General features: G+C 35.6%; 1 protein-coding gene across 3 annotated transcripts in view; it reads right to left on the bottom strand.

Annotated features, from left to right (window-relative positions):
• Window positions 1-13,801, bottom strand: part of LOC114279318 (RING/U-box superfamily protein) — a 35,027-nt gene extending 21,226 nt beyond the window's left edge. Inside the window, exons 1-3 of one of the 3 annotated variants that reach the window (XM_082902546.1) lie at window positions 13,465-13,801; window positions 7,875-7,947; window positions 985-1,050 (exon numbers count right to left, since the gene is read on the bottom strand). In XM_082902546.1, coding sequence (XP_082758672.1) covers window positions 985-1,050; window positions 7,875-7,947; window positions 13,465-13,655 — 330 coding nt within the window. In that variant the 5' untranslated portion in view covers window positions 13,656-13,801. Of the gene's footprint in view, window positions 1-984; window positions 1,051-7,874; window positions 7,948-12,617; window positions 13,133-13,464 lie in introns of those variants that run through there. The other 2 variants (XM_082902547.1, XM_082902545.1) reach the window with 2 other exon arrangements.
• Between the last annotated feature and the right edge of the window lie 8,837 nt (window positions 13,802-22,638).

Raw genomic sequence — 22,638 nt, forward strand, 5'->3', positions numbered from 1 at the left:
TGAATTGTTTTGCTAAAATAGTGGGCATACACAGCATATGTTCCCAAGACTTTTCCACATATATCGTTGTGTCTCTTAAATCAAACCAAACCTAAGCCTTAAATCCCATCAAATGGAGTCGGCTACATGAATCCTTCTTCTCCATTCAACTCTATCCAAGGCCATATCGTTAGTCAAATTAAGGAGATTCATATCTCTATTTACTGCACTAACCCACTTCAATCTAGGTATGCCCTTCCCCTAACACTTCCATCTACCGTCACTGTATTGCATCTCTTCACTACTGCCTCTGTTGGTCTCTATTGTATATGACCAAACCATTTCAATCTATTCTCACTCAACTTATCTTCTATCAGTACTACTCCTACCCATTCTCGAATATACTCATTCCTAATTCTGTCTTTTCTAATATTACCATACATTCACCTTAGCATCCTCATCTCAACAACACTCATCTTATCTACATGTTGTTTCTTAGTTGCCCAACATTCCGTCCCATACAACATTATTGGTCTAATAGCCGTTCTATAGAACTTTCCCTTTAGTCTAGTGGGTACTCGTTTAATTAATGTATTACTGCAATTTTGTGCGAATGGAATATGCATGATTGATATAATGGGTTGAAAAATTGAATTGATTAATTCATGTCTTGGTAATTTTTTTCTTTAATTAGTTTTAAGAGTTGCATATTCACCCCATCTATGCACAAACATGTCCGCGTTGGTTTTTCATAGTTATTTCTCCATTTTTTAAGTAATGCGTCACACTTGCCCAATAACTAGTATGTCTAAAAAAAGAACGGAAGCAGCATAATTCTTGCCAGCAAATTAACCTGCAACCAAACTGACATCACCGTGGCATAAAAAACAAAAGCAAAAGCATGAACCATCAAACAACAATTTTAAAAATAATATTTACAAGCAGTAGATAAATTCACTTCATTGGAAACAACGGTGATGGGAAAAGGCAGTACACTGCAAATACCTTCACAGATATCATCAGCACCATAATAGCTGCCTGTAGTAAGGAATCATTTTTGCGTTGACATACCTGCAAACCATATTGCGGTATAATGATTGGGAGCTCCAGATAACATCTCCATTAAAAAGTGAACATATTGATCTAGATTGTGAACAAAATCCTATGAAGTAATGCACAGAATACATAATAACAGAGGTATGAACATTTCAGACAGAAGTATAGAACTATGTATTAAGAAAAGGAGTCCTCATTCGAGAATAGATGGCATATAATGCATAAAAAGGAATGCAGGGCCCAAAGCACTTTTGCAGAGAGACAATACACTGTAGCAACAGAAATCTACAAAGCAATGGAGTGAAAATTGAAGACACAGATAACCAAAAGCAACAACTCGTACAACACTGAATGCACTATCTAGAAGAACAAGAAAACTGATAACACTGCAGGTAGATTACACCAATAGGGACAAAAGGGAACATTGCTGCTGCTGGATCACTTTGTGATTGTAAAAGAGAGATTTTCAAGACTATTACAATGCCAGGTATGCTCTATCATACCAATGTTGGCAGTTATGAAACATCAGACTCAACAAATGGCTTCCATCAAAATCAGGATGTTAAGATGAACAGGTAAAAATTAAGAAAATAACAGAAAATGAGTGCATTCATAAGTTTAAGATGCCACACATTGAAGACAAAGGAAACTGTCTAACATAGAGTGGTCATGTGCAACTATGACTTAAATGTGGCTAAGAAGAAGTGAGTAGCTTCAAGTTTTAAGGGTGCCCAAAAAATAAAGGAGGTGAAAAATGTAGAATGTGCATCAAGGCTATGTGGATAAAATTATTAAAATGATTTACAAAAGATCAACCAAAATACAGCTGATTAAAGGAAAGAAATTCATGTGTTGCAATCCTAGTAACTTGGGGTACAAATAAATATGCTCAAAGAGTAAATAAGCATTTCGAAGATTAACAAAAAGTAAACAATAATAAGGGTTGCAATCAAAGAAGGGGAAAAGTGTGCACACAATCATGTTCACCACATTGGCTTTCCCCTCTATGTATCAACAAATGGCCAAAAGGAAAATACAAGGATCAGAAAATATTTCAGTGATTCCCCTGTCCTAACACAAACTGATGGGGGTACCATGACAGCTAAGAAGATGTGTAAGAGCTAAGTCAATAGTTTGTGCCCATAACTTCTTCCTTAGAAATTCATCCATCTAGCGAACTAAAAGGCATGGACACTTCTACGAAGGTGACGTGTCCGTGTCGGATCCCAACACTCCTCGGACAGTGTCGGGCACATGTCCAATACTATTTTTTGTCCATAATTAAAAAATAAAAATCATAATATTGGACATGTGTCCAACACTCATTTTGCGACGTTCTGTTACTTCTTAGCCATGTCTATCACTAAAATATAAACACAAGACCAACAGCATTTGGTAACGTTTACATTTTTAGTTTATGTTTACAAAAATTTTGTAAACTGATTTTTGTTTATTTTTAGAAAAACATAAACTACAAACGCGTTTGGTTTGAACAAAATGTTTGAAAATTTTAAAAATATAAACTAAAAAATATGTTCGTTTAGGCCTAAAATATTTATATTTATTTTTTTATTATTTATGACAATGGGATCATACACATTGTAATTGAAAAAATTATTTGAAAAAACTAATAATTGAAAAAAAAAATTGTTAGTCATATTTTTAAATTTCTGTTCAAAAATCAACGTAAACTCATTTTTTGAGTTTACACTTTTTTCTCAAATTTACAAACTGAGACAACTATTTATAAACCAAAAAAATTATCAAACAAGTTTTTATGACAGTTTTTAAAATTTTTGTAAATATAAAGTGAAAACTGAAAATGAAATCGTTACCAAACAGGCACATTTGCTAAACAAATGATTTTCAAAGCTTGAGAATTTGACATAAATATCTTAGGCTAAGTTTGGGAACCGCCTAAAATAGTCAAAAAGTCCCTACCTAAAAGTCACCTCTTCTCTCTACTTTTCTGCACGTGTTTTCATAAAAAATCAAAAAGTAAACTAAAATAGCTAGTTCCCAAAACAACCCTTATACTCTTAAAAATGTATAATTATGAAGAATAATTCTATAAAAGTTTCACAAAGACTTGAATAAAAATTGAAAAAGATACATAAATTCTAGCAGAGGACTTAGGAGGATGAGGGAAATATTACAATTATATATGTTTGCTACAGTTTTTCAAATGTCCCACCATCATTAGTGGCTAATAACTATATGCCTAGTTGATCGAACCAAGTATCAAGTAAGTTTTACTTTGTTTAATAAGTGAATAATCCATCCCTAACTTATCCAAACGCCATTTCCATGGTGTTCAGATGTCATTAATTTAGACATCCTATGCACCGCAGGTGTTTGACACAATAGTAAAAAAGTAAAAATAGAGAAGAGGAGGAGGACAACTTGGGCAAGAAATGTACTTTGTTACGTGACCATGTTATTTAGTGTCCAAAAATGTATAGATTAGTATAAAGTAATTTGATTTTGTATAGATTATGCACATATATAACTATAAAAATAAAAAATAAAAAATTAATCCTATCCGTGCCCTTTTTCGAATTTGAAGAGTCAACATGTACATGTCGTGTTGTATCCGTGTCTCGTGTCCGTGCCTATGCTTCATAGCTAGCTACCAATGCAAAGTGAAGAACAGAACTTTCTGGTCAAATGAACTTCAGAACTTGCAACCTAGATTTGTCATTCCACAAAAAGTTATTTATGCCTAGTAGCAATACTAGAGAAGAGTAATAAAATTTCGTCTCTTTTCCATCAAAACGGCCAAAATATTTCCATTTCCCAAGAAACCGAAATGAAACATGTGGGAAATACCAAAATTTCATTGTTTCCATTGAAACAGACTGAAACAATGAGTTGTTTTGACAACTATCAAGAATATTTAGCTATGCTCATATCTATTTGCCTCTTTTTGTCAAGCAAAATGTGACAATAAAGAAAAGTATTGAATTTATTTGAATATTAAACTACATAGGAGAAGAGGAGAGATAGGGAGGAGATGATAAAACAAAAATGGTTCAGTCAGTATAGGTGTGTTTGGTTTGTGTTTTGTGATAAATTTTTTTAAAAAAATTTGAGAAGAGAGTTTAGAAATTTTTTTTGTTTGTTTGGTTTTGTATTTTGAAAATAGTTTTGAAATTTGGGAGTTTGGGATGATTTGATATTTTGTTGTACTTAAGTAGATGTGTGTGAGAGAAAAAGTGATTGAGAGAAGGAGAGATGAGAGAGAAAACGTGATTGATTGATGTATAATAGAGAGAGAAGTAATTTTGGAATTTTTTTGAGAAAATTTGTAACCAAACATGTTTTTAGAAATTTTCTTCCAAAAATATGTTTCAAAACACAAACCAAACACACCCATATTTTTCATCATTACTACTACTGGAATTTCACATTTTTAAATGTGTCTCTTACAATGACAAACTTCTTCCCCAACTAGCACTATGTTTGGATATTTAGGGGAGAGAGGAAAAAAAAGAAAAAAAAAAGAAAAGAAAAAGGAATGATTTGTTAAGTTAGGAGACAAAAGAAAATAAAAGAAATGATAGTGATTTCTCTCCCTCTTGTTTGGTTAAGTTGAAAAGAAAAGAAAAGATAGTGATTTCTCTCCAATCTTCCAATCTTGTTTGGATAGATTACATAAAAGAAAAGAAAATTAAACTCATATAGGTTATTTTACCAAAATAACCTTTCATGTTTTTATTTCTTTTGTAGGTAGATGGCAATTTTGGTAATATACAAAATTAATGAACTTTCCATTTCTTTTCTCTCCCAATCTCTCCAACTTTGGAGAGAATCAAAAGGTGACTTCTGAGAGATATATTTCTCTCCATTTCTTTCCTGTTTAATAATCCAAACAAGTGATTAAGAATAAGAGAATTTGAATTTTTTTCTTTTCTCTCCAAATCACTCAGGTGTAAGGGCCTATTTCGTGCAGCTTAAGTTGATAAAAGTTGATAATCACAAAGCATAAAAGCACCCATCCCCGAACTTCCACATAATCATTTTTTTAAAACTAATTTAAGCTATTTTTGTCTAATAAGTTGTAAACAGAAGCAAAGGCACCAAGGGATGGGGTGCACAACCTGAATACAAAGGACGACCTACGTCCTCTATCCATAAAAGACGAACCTATTCCAAAACCTCTACAAAATTGAAAAATAGGACCAACAATGGATTAACTAGGACGCACGGATGCGGGTATAGATGCTGGTATGAGCATGTCAATACCAAAAAAAACCGAAAAAAGGTATGATACAAGCACAGCTGGGAACGTCCATAAGAAAATATATTTTCTAATTTGTAAATAATACATAATATATAACAATTAAAAATCAAATGCAAAAAAATAAATAAATTAATTAATTAAATTAAATTAATTTGTAATGGTTAAAAAAATAACCCTTATTATTTTTTATAATTGTAAAAAAATACCATACATTTTTAAAATTTATAAAAACATACACAATATATATTTCAGCGTCCTTATATTTAAAACAAATACATGAATAGCCCAACGAACCCACAACAGTACTCATTCCATACCTGAAATGCACCCATCCCCCCATCCCCGTACCCATGCTGTAACAAATATTTTTGAGTACCAGATATGTACTTTGTGTACCTAGTACGTGTGCAGCCAGACCAATATGTGTACCCTTACCGAGTAAGTACCTAGTACTCGTCTGGCAATATTTTCAAAGTACCCATGTTTGATAGCAGATTAACCATCCTGGAATACCAACCATATAAACTAGACAAAAAGGGTCTTATATTTCCCAAAACCAGCATCCCAATGCCAACTATGCAGCACTATTTTCATTATACGCGCCCATTAAAGCAAATTCATACAAGTTTAACTCAGTTAACACTTCAATCTGCACTGCAAATTCAGAGAAAGAATTTAACAAAAAGACCCCACTGCTGTTAGCAATTACCGCATAGGTAGGAAGGAGCTCCTCTAGAATTGCAATGCCTACAGAAAACTCAATTATACAGTGAGTAGCAGAGATGGCTGTAAATTTGAATACACAATCCTCCACCAAACAGGATTCACTTTAAGAAAAAGCAAAAAGCAACACAACTAGACTTGTTGACACCAATTTGTCCACTTATCATGATAACAATCTTATAAATTTGTAGCCACAAAAAGAAACAAAACAAACTTGAGTTATCAATACAGTCCACCCAAGCATAGTTATAACATGTTTGCTTGTAAATGGGAACATTCAACGCAATGAGACAAGATCCTTAGGATAAACAAGTCGCATTTGCCAACATCTAAATCCCATCACAAGTAGCCCCACTATGGACAAGTGACTTCCAGAATCCTGCCATATCCGCATCCAAACAGGAACAGATCCCATTATCTGGTACCCATTCGTTTTAGAACTGTTATCTAGATCATAATATGTGGAAGGTTTCTAACCACATGATTTTCAAAAAAAGGATGTAACTCAAAATTTATTTAAGTTAATGACGTTAAAGTTGATACAGATTGTGACCCAGAGTGATAACTAGTGCTATATGTTCCCAGTTTCGAGTCACAAGAATCAGCCTTTCCACCACAAAAAAAAAAAAAGGGTGGGGAAGGTTGCTTACCTACTACTCTCGCAGACCCTTCTTTAACAACGAGCCTTGTACATTGGATATGACTTCTAATGATGTTAAAGTTGAACCAATAATGAGACCTTTTCCAAAACTGAAGGGAACAATGGTTTGCAGGACAACAGCTAGATTTTGCAGTTGCCATGGACAACTGCTATATACTCTTGGCACATTTCATGATGAGGAGCTTCTTTTTTCCTTTCCTTTTTTTGCCTCAATTAGAGCAAAGAAATTAAAAGAAATCTAACGAAATGGAAAAGGCTGAAGAAAAAAAGTCACAAGAAGCATCCATTTAAGCAACCTATCTCTTCTTTATCATAGTTTTGCTACAATGAATCACAGATGAGATACTTCAAGTGCCACTCTTCAAGAAAGAAAGAAAGAAAAAATATATTTTTTTTTTTTGGTCATCCTCTTGCCAAATAATTAACAAATTTCATATGCAAAAGCCAGAAAACACATTAAATCTCTTAAAGAAAAACCCTAACCCTTTGAGGAAACTAAATGAACTCTGTAAAATTTATTTTCAAGGTGACAGGATGTTTCCCGAACAATACAATATATCCAAACATGTTTGTTAATATAGAAAGGGAGCATAAACCAAACAAAATTAAGCAAGCTCCAACAAATCACAAGAAGATCAAATATCAAAATATTCCAACTAAAAACGGCAAAAATAATAAAGGATGCTAAGATATAAAATAAGATTAATATGAAGTATTTGGGGCACAACTTGAGGGCCATGACAGCAGGTTACTTGAAGTCAATTGATTCTAATAACATTTACCACTGCATTAGCAAATCACATTACCAAAGTTAGCAGTGTTATGTTGGGGGGAGAAAAAAAAAATTAAGATAACAAATTTTACATTTTTAACCCAAAAGGACATACTAACACATAAGTTATGCAAAACTAATAAAACGATTCATCATAGATTTGCCCGTCAAACTAAGACAAGAATCTTGCAATCAGACAAGCTTACATGCACTAGTAATGGCGGAAAGCTGTTTCAGGGTAGATGCATAATGCAAATATTTAAATGCAAAAAAATAAAAATAAATAAATAAATAAATAAAAGGAGCCTATTTTTCCATAATTTTATTACATAATGTAGACAAAACACCGTAGCCAAATCATAACCTTTTATAGGAGAGTGATGCAACTAGAAGCTAAAAAGAATCCAAGATTAGTATACACAACATATGTCACAGCTCACCAGTCTTAACAACATAGGTAAATCTTGAGCTCTGCTTGGAACCTCATTGTTTGTAACAGCATAGTCAATACCTCTGCATTTGTCAAAGTACATCTAGTCAACTAAAGAGAATATGAATACAAAAAAAAAATACAATCAGTTCAATTTATGGCCCTATAGGATCAGAAACATGGGATAAGGTAACACGTACAAGAACAAAGAACTAGTCAAAATGAGACAACCACCTCGCAATAAGATAATACAAGGCACAAGTACAACGACAAAAGAAACTAATCTAAAAGCAGATCAAAACAATCAATGATGACAAACCAGGTATTAAAACAAATGAGCCCAACCACCAGAAGAAGCAGGAAATAGGAGAATGCACATTCCTTCTGTGTTGAAATGAAGATTTAACAGGTCACACCATACTCTGGGGAATTACACTAATCAAATATGCCCAGAGATTCTAAAATGATTTTAGATAACTAAAGGGCCTCTTCTACAGTAAAAACATAACAAAACAAAACAAAAAATGACACAAAACCTTGTTGTTCTCAAAGTCAAGTTTTCATGGAATTCATCTCTTCTTGCACTAGCGTATAAATAGTAGACACTCCATGTAACTTATCCAAGTAGTAAGGACTTAATAAAAAAAAAAATATTAGGCTCTGTTTGGAACGATTTTAGAAATATAATTCTACCCACATATTCTAACTTCATGTTTGGTTCCTACTCTCAAATTGTATTTCCACAATCAAGAGAAAACTCTGTAGAAAACTCCTCTCTTAGGTGCGATTTTCAAAAAACAAAAAAATTCAAATTTGGCCTAACCGGTCGTCCGGCTGGTTGACCGGAACAGTGCAAATTTTTTTTTTTTTTTTTTTTGCAATTGACATATGTTAATTTTTATATATTTGAAAAAAATATTTTTCGAATTTTTAAATTTTTTTATGTGCTTTAATAGAATTTTGAGTTGTATGTTTGGTTATGAGTTGTAAGTTTTTGTATCAAATATCATATGTCACATTAAAAAGTCCCCACTCAATTCAAAACGCTTTTCAAAACTATTTCACCAAACAAATTTTCCACACTCAAATCATAATTCCAAAACTCAGAAACTCAAAATACAACTCATACTCTCAAATCATATTTACAAAACTCTACCAAACGCAATCTTAATTTTTTTTTTTTTTTAGATTGGCACCGGGGTGTCCAGATCAAAGTCGGACTAATCCCTAGGAATGCACAGGCGCTCAGCAAAGAGTTTTCTGCAAGTGCACCACGGTACGGTTAATTCAAGGGTTTTCCCCCAGTTCGATGGCCCCAAGGAATTGTTAGCACCTAACATGTTTTGATCTCTAAACCTTGGAGGGAGCACACCCCCAAGACCCAAAGCCTTGCCACTAGGCCAACCCCATGGGGTTAAAGAAAACTTTTTATCAACAACATATAAAATTTATTAAAAAAATGAAGAGAAAAATATACAAAATGCTTAAGGGAAGACAAGAAGTCCTCCAAAGGAAGAAAATTTTAAAAAAATATAAAAAAAAACTAAAAAAAAAAAACAAAGAAACAACCCTCCAATCTCTAGAAATTAAAAATAAAAGCACATCTTTGAAAAGAGATGCAATTGAGACCCAAACAAATGACAGATAACAAATCTTCTCCCTTAAATCTTCAACATCTTCAATCTTATCATCAAAACATTATCGCACTCCGAATAACCCAAAGCAAGGCACAAATCATACTATTCCCAAGGTTTTAAGTAACAGTGGTGGCTACCGCAACGGTAAGAGTAGCGTTGATGTTGTTGCGGAGTGTAACGAACCAGCCATGAAGTTTTTAGTTCTTCACGCATCTTAAAAATGAAAAAAACCATAATGTCAAAGCAACAAGACAATGTAAAAATAAATGATCAATACATTCTGAGCTCCTTACATATTAATATATTATACACCATTGTGGATGCAAGTAGCAATTAGATCTCTTTTAAAACATTTCATTGGCAGTGAGCTTCCTATGAGCCAAAGACCATAAGTAGATTTTAACTCTTAGGGGCACACATGCATTTCATATCATCAAATGAGAGGGAAAAAAAGAAACATTAAAATCATCAATAATCATATCAAAGTAAGACTTACAAAGAAAACACTGCTGATGAATTAATAAACGATGATCTACAATCCACAGAATCAAGATTCAAATAGGTTCCCTAAAGAAGTCAAATCATTTATGTCACAATCATTAAGATTCCGAAATAAATTAAAATTCCAAGAGGTCAGAGTCACATCAGAAAACGCCATAGAAGTTCCAGAAACATTGTGGGATCAAGAAAGACGATACAAATGAGGGAATATGCACTCAAAACCAAATTCTCTCCCATTCCCTACCTTAAATCAGATGGACCAAGAAAACAAATGAATACTATGAGAAATGAATTTCCACATTAATCAAGAATTCCACCTAGTAACCACATGATAATCCCACCCATTAGCTTGAACTCCATGTTTACTTTTAATGATTGCATGCCATAAAGTGATGCAGGACAGCACTGTGAGAACTGCAACGCTGAATTTCTATGGGTTTTTATTGTGGTTTCAAGCTGAAAGGTAATGGAAAATTTAGGGCTTCTACTAGTGTATGAATGAATTAGGGTCAAGGCTTAATGTAACAAGAAGGAAGACTAATCTTTGGGGCTGTTCTGGGTACTGTGAAAATGTTTTGGCTGTTAAAGTGCTGAAATTTAAGAAAGAAAGAAGAAGAAAAAAAAGTCTACACATCACACCTAGAATTAGAGTTGCATCCCACAAACCCAAGAGAGGCTTCAAAGCTCTAAAAAGTTTATGAAATATCAACTCTATTGAATTAAAAGTATTACATGACTTTATATAGATTTTAGAGTCTGACTTAACTAACTAGGACTTCAAAATAGAAAATTACTAAACTTTTGTCTTTCAAAACCTATCTAAGACCAAATAAAACCAAAAATTAAATTAATTTAATAACTTGACTTACAAGACAAGACAACTCATAGGTGACCCACACAACCTATATCAAAATTTATCACCAAAACCATTTACCTAACAATGCATTATTCTTTGAAACAATATTTCCTAAGGCAAGATCCCCTGATGTAGGATGAGTAAGGACAGTAGCAACAGTGTGCTTTTGGGGCTGACTTTAATTTGGTTTTATGGCTGAAATTGCAATGATAATCGTATAGGGGTTTAAAGGGTTTGTTTAGGGTAATAAAGGGGTAAGAGTTTGAGTATAAAGAGATGAATTGTGGCACTGTTTTAGGGGTTGTTATTAGGCTGTGAGCATTCGTGAACAGTATTTGGGCTGTGAAAGTGCTGAAATTTAAGAAAAGAAAAAAAGATAGTTCTAAGAATCACTCCTAGAGGCCTTAGGCATCACACCTACGGTAAGGTTGCATCACACAAACGCAAAAGAGGCTTCAAAGCTCTGAAAATTTTATAAAATATCAACTCTATTATATTATAAGCATTACATAGCTTTATATAAAACTAAGAGACATCCTAAACTAACTAAAATAAAAATAAAAAAAAAGAAAGGAAACTACTAAAACTACTTTGAATTTCAAAATCAATTTAAGACCAAATAAGAAACATAAATAAAATCAATTAAATAAACTTCACCCACAAGACAACCTATGGGTGACTCCTACAGCCCATTTCAGCAAATATAAAAATTACCAAAATACCCCTACCCTAAAAATCCTAGAAAACATAAAAATAATCATAAAATAAGATTTTAATAATATTAGAAACATAATTATATGAGATTCCTATCAGTTTCTCTTTGAAATCATGCTAATGTCCAAATATCATCGCTTTTTTGAATTTAGCCTTCCTTTAACTTTTTATATTCTGCATCGTCCCCTTTCCACTTGGGGAGACAAACCACTTCCCAATTAATCAAATGGTTTTTCTTCCCCTCATCCAAACCTTCCCATAGAAAAATCATTCATCATCTTTTCAATTTTATTGGCCAACAACCCCACCAGAATTTTGAACAAAGATAAATAGTAAGTAGGTTCATTGGTACATAGGATAAGACCAATTGGACTCAAGTGTATCTACCCCTTTTAGAAATCAAGGCCATTTTCCACCCATCTAATCTTTTCCAATCTTTTCAATTACTGGATCTCAAAAACTAATACTCCTGCAATTACTTCCTAAAGAAAGACCAAAATAATTCAATGGTAGACATTCAATGGCACAATCTAAAATCCTAACAATCTGGCTCAATCTCTTATGTTCGCAATTGACTCCCTCCACAACACTCTTATTCAAATTTACCTTGAGACAAGAAACCATTTCACAAATTCTCAATATAGAAAGCAAATTAACCAATTTATCCTCACCACCAGACGAGAAGAAGATTGTATCATCTGCATACTATAAATGAGAAACGAAAATATTATCCCTCCCAATTATAACATTGAGAAAAACACAAAACCACAACATCTTACACAATCAAGACCCATTCATGCTCCAATAAGTAATTCCAAATTTATTATTGAATTCACTAACATGCCAACAATTTGCAACTCCATCAAGAAATTTTTTACGCATCATTCACATTTACAATCTATCAAATAAGTTAACCAAGTCATAACATCTTAACAAATATTTGGTTAAATTCAAATTCCAAACCTAAATAAGGGGTAACAGAGAAACCACTTCAATCATGATTCTATACAAAAAAAATATACAAATGTAAAGTTTGATCTAGAACCTGGCAAGGTGAAGGCATCGATTGCAAAAAACAGGGGCATCGATTTCTCGTGCAACAAGAACATACACAGCTAATCGATAAATGATGGCAATAATTGGATCTACATCTAAAAAAATATAACCTTGGCCTACACCTACCAATGATGTCCTCTCTCTCTCTCTGTGTGTTTGATCTAGAACCTGGCAAGGTGAAGGCATCAATTGTAAAATACAGGGACATCGATTTCTCGGGCAACAAGAACATGCATAGCTAATCGATAAATGATGGCAGTAATTGGATCTACATCTAAAAAAAACATGACCTTGGCCTACACCTACCAATGATGTCCTCTCTCTCTCTCTCTCTGTTTGATCTAGAACCTGGCAAGGTGAAGGCATCGATTGCAAAAAAAGGGGCATCGATTTCTCGCGCAACAAGAACATGCATAGCTAATCAATAAATGATGGCAGTAATTGGATCTACATCTAAAAAAATATGACCTTGGCCTACACCTACCAATGATGTCCTCTCTCTCTCTCTCTCTCTCTCTCTCTCTCTCTCTCTCTCTCTCTCTCTCTCTCTCTATATATATATATATATAAACACAAGTGTGCGGACCACAAGATTTTCAGATTTTGATCTTAAATTTCAAAAATTGATAACTTTTTCAGTTTTCTTTCTCCTTCAATTTCATACACACCGTCTAGTTTCATAATAAACAATCCCACTGAACAACACAACTATACCTAAAATATAGACTCAACCCATCATCAAAGATGTTCAAAGCTAATCAAATATATATATATTTAAAAATGGAATAAATGTAGAGATTTGTGTATGAATATATGAGGAATTGAAGAAGGAAGACCTGGCAAGGGACAGGCATAGGTTGAAGAACTCCATGGTATCGTTTTTGGAGGGATTGCGAACGTGCAAAGCTAGGCGCTCAGCTACGGTGGCGATGCGAAACGAGTTCACGAACGACGGAGTCAGCGCAGAGCCTGCGGCAATATCAATTCCGGTCGCCGCCGCCGTATAAGTTAACGCCGTTCCGGCCATTCATACACGCTCCCCTTTTTCTCTCTCTCTCTCTCCCTCTGTCACTCTGGAATGCACATTTTAGAAGTCCGAAAACAGGAGAAGTTATTGGCTGGTGTTGGGCACGGTCCTGTGGTGTATGGTGTATTGTGATTGGTGAAAATAACAGGAGTTATGAATTTATATTAGATGATTTGGTATAAGATATGATTACTTGGTGTAAAGATTAATCGATAATTTTTCAAAAAAGTGAGTTTTTAGGGGAAAATAAAATTGTAAGCGTCCAACTTGTCTCATGTTTGAATCAAGATTCGACTATCTAATTTGATTTATGAGTTTATTTTTAGGCTCTATTTTGATAAATATAATTGTTTAATATGTGTAACTCGTCGAGTATTATATCTTTGTAAAAAATTATATTGATCGGATATCGATAGTTATTTGATTGGAACAAATTTTGTCACCATCTATTTATTTTATGCAAATCTAATTTGATCAAATAGTATCAATATCCGATCAACATGATTTTTCATAGGGATATAATATTTGACGAGTTCTACACATTTAGCCGTTTGAATTATTAAAACGGAATCCAAAAATGGGTCCATTGGCTGGACTAGACGGTCCAGCCTTGATCTCAAACATGAGAGAAGCTAGACCCAAATTGTAAATTATATTTTTAAGGAAAATGCTATGAATCCTAAATAATCTATCAAATTTTCTACTAAACCTCTCATGTGGGTGTGTATGGGTCCCATTGATAGATTATTTGGGGTTCACAACCTGACTCTATTTTTAATCTTTTTAAAAATCTAAAGAGTTGTGTTTGAATAAACTATTTAAATTTTTATTTTTTATAAAAAGATGCGTAAAAAAATAGAGAGATAATATAGTTTAAATAAGACGAAAAAACAATAAGCATGCTAAAATAGATTTTTCCCAAACAATCCTTAAATTTCACTTTTAACTCAATTTTAGAATTATTTTAAGGAGTAACTATTTTAATTGGTTGTAAATTTTAATGAAAAGACGTGCAAAAATAAGTGTACTTTTTGACCTTTTTTGTATTATGTGTAGAAAAAGTAGAGAGAAGATGTTGATTGATGTGACCCAAAAAAAATAAAAAGATTAAATAAGTGCACTTTTTTTGTTAGCCAAACTTGGCCTTAACGAGAAGAGTAAACATTAAAAATTTTATTAAATATTTAATTAAATGTCTTATATAGGTGTAAGATTAACATGATTTTAAAACCCATTCTCATGTAAAATATTTGGTCAAATATTTTGTAAAAATTTTGAGATCTATAACATTTTTCTTTTTATAATGACTTTTTAATTTTTAATTAAAATAACATATATTCAAAACACTCCTTAATTCATATTTTCCATTCAGTTTTTTATTAATTATTTTTCTGTATAAATGTCTCAAAATCATACTAATTTTAATTTTTAACTTGAACAAAATGATTAAACTATAAAGGTTAAATTGTTCAATTTAGAATAATAGACACCAAAATAAGATTGGGTCAAACTATAAGAATTAAACTTGTAATTAGGGTTATAAACGAACAGAGTCAAGCCAAATATTAAGTTGTTTAAACTTGACTTAAGAATTTGACGATGTTAGTTTATTTACATAAAAAGTCAATTTCGGACAAGTTTTAATAAGTTAAACACATATCAAGCTTTAGTGGTTTGATTTTCATAATGTATATTATCGAGTTAAGTAATTGGTTGTTTAAACTTAATTTGAAAACTTAACAAACTTTTAAAAAATGTTCAAACTTGAATTATTTATTAATAAAATTAATCTTAAACGAGCTTTTAACAAATTGAATTTGAATAGGTTAATTCATTTAATAACTCTACTCTATATATAATTTATCAACATAAAATTACTAATAACTTGAGGGATCTCAGACTTCTATGGGAAAGAAGAGGGGGTTTTGATACATAACTTGAAGAAATAAGGGGAGCCCTGCAAAATTGCTTACATGTGAATAAAAAGAAAACTATAGAGGTGAAAGAAAAAATTGGTAAACCGATTGAACCGACCGAACTAGACTGAACATGTCGGTTTTGGTTTGTTTTTATTATTATTTCGGTCTGTTCAATTATTTTGAAACAAAAAATCAAAATTTGGTTCGGTTTTCAGTAATCATAATTTGAAAATCGTAATCACCAAACCGCATTGATATAGAGATTGTTTGGGATGTTCTAAATAAATGTATTTTTTTACTTTTTATGAAAAGATGTGTAGAAAAATAAAGAGAATATATTGATTGATGTGACCTAAAAAAGATAAAAAATATGGACTTATTTAGGGCTGGTTTGACAAGTCATCTATCTTTTTTAAAGATAAAAAGTAAAGAGAAGATGTTGATTGATGTGAGCCAAATTTTTAGACTATTTTTTATTTTTCTTTTCGTGCAGGTCATCTATCTAACTCAATTCCAATAATCAAACACACTTTCACATTGCCCAATGTTTCACATTGCTCAAAATAAAAAAATAAAAAAACTTTCTCCCCCTATCTAATTATCACACTGTTCAAGAATGAATCTCATGGTCTTGGATGTTTCTGAGAGTGATTGCAACTCTACAAAACAAAAGGTGATGATTGAGACCCCCTCCAATCACCACTCCCACCACCCTACACACACGTGGCGTGTGGTGATTGGAGGAGAAGGAAAAAAAGGAAAAAAAGAAAAAGAAAAAGGGACCAATCATGGGAAGAGGGGGTCAAGGGGTGAGTAAAAAAAGGGGTCCAAGTCATTATTCCAAAACAAATGCTCTGTCTCTTCTCTCTTTCTCTCTATCTTTTTGTGTGTGTTCATCAATGGAAGGTTTATATGCTTCGTCTTCTTCCTACGAAATATTTTGTGGGTCTTCCATCTTCCATCTTCATCGTCTTCATGTAAAGGTTGGATCTCTCTCTCTCTCTCTCTCAAAACCCTCTTATCGTCTTCCATCTTTCATCTTCTATCTTCATCTTCTTCATGTGTTCACCAATGGTCTTTCACCTTCAAGCAAAGATTTTGATGAAGATCGAAGAACTGATATACACCGACCGAACCACATCGCCCCAACGTAAAACCACTTGGTGTGGTTCTTACTAGTAATTTGGTCTATTCAGTGCAGATCCATGGAAAACTGAAGCATGTGGTTCGGCGCAAAAATATCTTAAAACCAGACCGCACCGCATCGATTTCACCCCTAGAAAATTGCTTGTGTGGCTATTGATTGAAATGTGTTCAAAAACATAAATGACAGACTGTAAGAGGGGCTAATTTGAGCCCACTAAATTATTTAGGCCCAATAGCCCAAGATTAGTGGGCCCGAATTTATTGCAAGTCCAAGAATCGGTGGGCCCAGATTTATCGCCATCAAACGGATTGAATCGCTGTAAGCCTCGAAAGGGTTCGGATCCACGAACCTAGAGACTTACTCAGGCCCGGAACTCGAAAGGGTATTAAGCAAGCCTAGAGATCCGAGGCACTCGGACTCGAAAGGGTTCGGATCCACGAACCTAGAGGTCCGAAATACTTGGCTTCGAACGGATTCAGACGCAATCTAGAAGTCGCTCCGTTAATGAGTCCCAGAACACTTGCGGGCTCGGAGCTTTCCGGGATCTACGCACCAGAACCATGGGCGTAATGGAGTTCGAACAAAGGACCCGATCCCGAGGACGGTGAGTGGAGACAAATTCACTCTTCGGTTAAACTAGCCTATACCCGGGTCGAGGTGGCACGATCCCGGGGGGTCCATGAGACTCGGCAATATTTTGCGGCAGGACGTCCTCTGGGACTACCCCTGACCCTTTGGGATGATTGGGGATCATTGGTTAGGTGTGGCTAAGAAGAAGGGTTCGCCGAGGGAGTGATCTCCTCTTCGGGGTTTTCTCATCCTCGGAGAAGTCACCTCCTCGGAGAGGTCACCTCCTCGGACAAGGTGGTTAGAGAGAATATCCCCCATGTGCCTTGCACATGGGCTCCATCCTACATCATGAGGTGCCTATAAATAGCACCCACCCATAGCTTTACAAGGGATGGATTTTGGAGATTTTTAACTCTTGGGAAAGAACTAATTTCCCTTCTCCATTATCAACCTTGAGAGTGAAAGTGGGAGATCAATGGGAGAGCCTTGCCATTATTCTATTCTCTAGCCATTTTGCCTTCTTCTTCACCCAATCTCTTATCTCCATCATCTCCTTTGTTGTTGTGTTCCTAAGTTGAGATTATTGAAGAATCTAAGCCTCTCATCATATTCTAGAGAATTCGATCTTCGAATTTTTCAACTCCTTTCTTGAACCCTCTCCTACATTTTGGCGACTCTGCTGGGGAGGCGGATTGGTTAATGGTCTCAACAAGATCTGGAATCCACACAACTCCAACAAGAATGGCGGGAGAAGATGAAGTTCACCAACAAGGATCCTCTAATGGTGGTGATGACAGAACCATGACTCCAGATCAACCACTTTTGCTTGAAGCCATTCAAGGACTTCAGAATACTCAGCAAGAGATTCTTACCACTCTTCAGAATCTCACTCACACCATGTTGGTGATGAGTTCTAACTTTGCACCGGCGCCAAACGGGAATCAAACTGGTGGTGGAGTTATTCTCGCCGGAGCGCAAAATCAAATCCAAGGAGAAGTAGGCCCCTGTAGGAGAGGGTTCAAGAAAGGAGTTAGAAAATTCGAAAATCGAATTCTCTAGAATATGATGAGAGGCTTAGATTCTTCAATAATCTCAACTTAGGAACACAACAACAAAGGAGATGATGGAGATAAGAGATTGGGTGAAGAAGAAGGCAAAATGGCTAGAGAATAGAATAATGGCAAGGCTCTCCCATTGATCTCCCACTTTCACTCTCAAGGTTGATAATGGAGAAGGGAAATTAGTTCTTTCCCAAGAGTTCAAAAATCTCCAAAATCCATCCCTTGTAAAGCTATGGGTGGGTGCTATTTATAGGCACCTCATGATGTAGGATGGAGCCCATGTGCAAGGCACATGGGGGATATTCTCTCTAACCACCTTGTCCGAGGAGGTGACCTCTCCGAGGAGGTGACTTCTCCGAGGAGGTGACTTCTCCGAGGATGAGAAAACCCCGAAGAGGAGATCACTCCCTCGGCGAACCCTTCTTCTTAGCCACACCTAACCAATGATCCCCAATCATCCCAGAGGGTCAGGGGTAGTCCCAGAGGACGTCCTACCGCAAAATATTGCCGAGTCTCATGGACCCCCCGGGGTCGTGCCACCTCGACCCGGGTATAGGCTAGTTTAACCGAAGAGTGAATTTGTCTCCACTCACCGTCCTCGGGATCGGGTCCTTTGTTCGAACTCCATTACGCCCATGGTTCTGGTGCGTAGATCCCGGAAAGCTCCGAGCCCGCAAGTGTTCTGGGACTCATTAACGGAGCGACTTCTAGATTGCGTCTGAATCCGTTCGAAGCCAAGTACTTCGGATCTCTAGATTCGTGGGTCCGAATCCTTTCGAGTCCGAGTGCCTCGGATCTCTAGGCTTGCTTAATACCCTTTCGAGTCCGGGCCCGAGTAAGTCTCTAGGTTCATGGATCCGAACCCTTTCGAGGCTTAGAGCCATTCAGCCCGTTTGACGGCGATAAATCCAAGCCTACCAATCTTGGACTTGCGATAAATTCGGACCCACTAATCTTGGGCTATTGGGCCTAAATAATTTAGTGGGCTTAAATTAGCTCCTCTTACATTTGCCCCTTGCGTGTGCGAGAAATTGTAATTTTCTCGGACATGCATACTGTCATTTCTTCGACCCTGCTTCGCGTCACGTTTACCAAAAAAAAAAAAAATATGTTGTCACGACAGAGTCTATGGATAAAGTTGATGACGCACTTCAATTTACAGAAAAAATTGACAAGCAAAAATTTTATTTTTTTGTACTTTTTTTTTTTTTTTTTTTTTTTTTTTTTTTTTTTTTTTTTTTTTACGAGATAACGGCTACAAACATTTTTTTTTCTTTCTCAAATATTTGAAACCACTAAAATCAATCAGGTTCTTTATTTATATATACATATATATGGAAGCTAAAGACAAAATCCACCATTCTTATCCTTTTTTTGCAAATGTGAGCTCACTTTTTTGAAATGTGCTCAGCAAAATAAATAAATAAATAAATAAATAAAATAAATAAATGAAATTTATTTTGTGGAGTCCAATCATCCAAACCCACTTTTGCTTCTCCCTCTAAAAAAGTGAAACCCACCGTTCTTTCTTTAAATTTAAAACTCGTATTTGAGAGGACATTCCATCATACCCCTTTTTTTATTCTATTCAAAGATAAGGATAGCAACCCTAATCAATAGCCACTCACCTTTTCTATAGCTCATTTCTTTTATTTGTTGCACAGAGGCGCCTCTCTCTCTAGATCGAGAGACCAACCCAGCTCTTCTTCAATCGGCGCTCCGTAGCTACCAAACCAAAGGCCACCGTGACCAGCTTGCACACTGGCCATCGTCGCATCCCCAAGCACCATCACCATCTTTGTCCGCCTTGCTCCGGTCTAAGCCGCTGCCACTGACCACCATCACTCCGACGTCATCATTTTCCGACCTCGCCAAAACAGCGTCGCTGTTGGTTTGGCTGCACATCGTTCGCGTCGTGGCCCTGCCTTGCTTCCACAGTGCTTACTCTACCCATTTCTTTTATTTCTTCTACACTACTTCGGGTCTGTAAACTAATTTCTGCTGAAAACGTCTTCTCCTTCCTATATTTTCGAATCTGTGGGTAAGCTTTTATGAAGACTCATTTCTGTACTTCACAAAACACATTTATGAACTTCTTGCAATGGATCTTCAAATGCTAATCTTCTTTTGTGAGTTTGGAATTTCTGATTGTTGCTCATTTTTTTTTTTTTTTTTTTTTTTTTTTTTGCGCAGCCGCCACAGGCACAGACCCAACTCCTTTCTTCCTCTCCAAGAAGGCTTCATTCTGGACTGCTTTCAGTAGGCATTTCGAATATATATATATAAATATATATGGCTTATGATGTATATATATATTATATATTTTATCTTATTATATATATATATATATATATTTTTTTTTTTTTTTAGCTTCGAATCTGCTGGTGCTTGTTTTAGATTGAATCTGCTGGTGCTCCATTTTTTTTTTTTTTTTTTTCACTTTGCTGCTTGACAAACTTTGGGCAAATATATATATATATATATATATATACTGATTATCATATATATATATTTTTTTGTTTAGAGCTCGGATTAACCACATTAGCCTTGGCTTGTGCACAATCAATCGCTGCTTCCGGCTTCAGTTTATCCGACGTCGACCACGCACGTTCGCCCTCTCAACGCAACGTGTGTGGTCTTGCCCAACCTAGCTCCACATCGCTGCTTCCGGCTTCAGCTTATCCGATGTTGACCACGCACGTTCGCCCTCTCAACGCAACGTGTGTGGTCTTGCCCAAGCCTAGCCCAGTCTTGTTGATTACAGTCTGTAAAGCCTCTCTGATTTCAGCTTAAATTTCCAGTATCGGCTTCGGACTTCACCTCTCTAACTGCCCAAATTTGTAAGTATGACATTCGACCCCCTCTTCCGAATATAAATATATTTAAATATATATAAATATATTTTTGTGGCAATGTAGAGGGCTCAAGCAATCTGATGAAAATAAAAATAAAATAAATAAATAAAAACTGAATCTGAATATGGACTCAATTTTTGTGGCAATCCCAATGATATTTTTTTTTAGCTCAAACACCGTGATTTTGGCCATATGGAAACATGCACTAGCACTTGAAACCTTATTGAGGTGCTTGGCTTGAACATAATTTGTTGAACTTTATCACCGAGGAAAGGCCGAATATAACTTGTTGACTAGTATTTGAGCTCCATTTTTGACATGGAGAGGGAAAACCCTGGACTTATGAATATGGACTTTGGAAAGGACATTCTTGTAATTTGCATAATGATCCATTGAATCTTGCTACTGATAAGCAATGTAATATACTTCGGATCTCGGGCCTGAAATTTACTATTGAACTTCACTCTGTCCAAATTTTGAACCCCGTATAAATTGGACCTTTAATATAGAACATAGTGACTTTAAGAAATTGACCCAATGGAACTTCATCATGAAGCGACCTATGACATTGCACCTCTTATTGATGATAGAAGACGAAAATCTATATGTTGATGATGCACCCATTGGTATTAAAATTTGTTGAGCTTGAAGAATATCCAAGAAAATGAATTGTTGATGACGTCCGAAGTTGAATTTGTTGATAAACCCATCATGTTGCATGTAACAATATTCTGAATTTTAATACGGTCAACTCTTTAATATTTATACAGGTTATTTCAGCCATATGTCTTCTCGAAAGAAACCCGTTGTCCCGGGGTCATCGGAACCGGCTCTCATGAAAGAGAGGGATGTACCTCCGGTATCTGAGTGGAGGAAATCTCCTTATTTTGGTCGGAAGGACCCCTTCTGGCGGGCGGCTACCTCTACCACTTCTCTTCTATCTCCGAAGGGGGCTCCATTATGTCTCACTGAGGACACTAACTCTGGCCAGGAGGCCCTCATTTCTCCTTCCTCGGTGCTACGCTTTCGGATTGAGCGGGGGGACTTTCCATACTGTTATCCTCAGTTCAAGGCCTTCTCAAACCCTCCTTTCGGTTGGCAAGAGTGGGTCGATGATGTCCTCTCGGACAAGAGCCTCTGTCAACGGCTTCAGGAGGCTCGGCTATTGATCCCGGTGAAAATATCTAGATCTCTATCCATCCGTCGCAACAATGCTAGCCTGGAAGCCATGGCTCTTCGGTGGAGCACCGAGACACACACCTTTATACTTGGCCAGCACGAGATGGGGCCCACCCTTGAGGATGTGTTCATGTTGCTGCGTCTGGAAGTGACCGGCCCTGATGCCTTCGACCCTGAGCAGACACCCCCCGAAGATGATTCTTTGATCCAATCTCTGAAGCTAAATCTTCAAACTTGTGGTCGGTGGAGTTC

This window comes from Camellia sinensis, chromosome 13, assembly GCF_055761805.1.
Source record: "Camellia sinensis isolate YWXY chromosome 13, ASM5576180v1, whole genome shotgun sequence".
In the NCBI taxonomy this organism is placed as follows: Eukaryota; Viridiplantae; Streptophyta; class Magnoliopsida; order Ericales; family Theaceae; genus Camellia; species Camellia sinensis.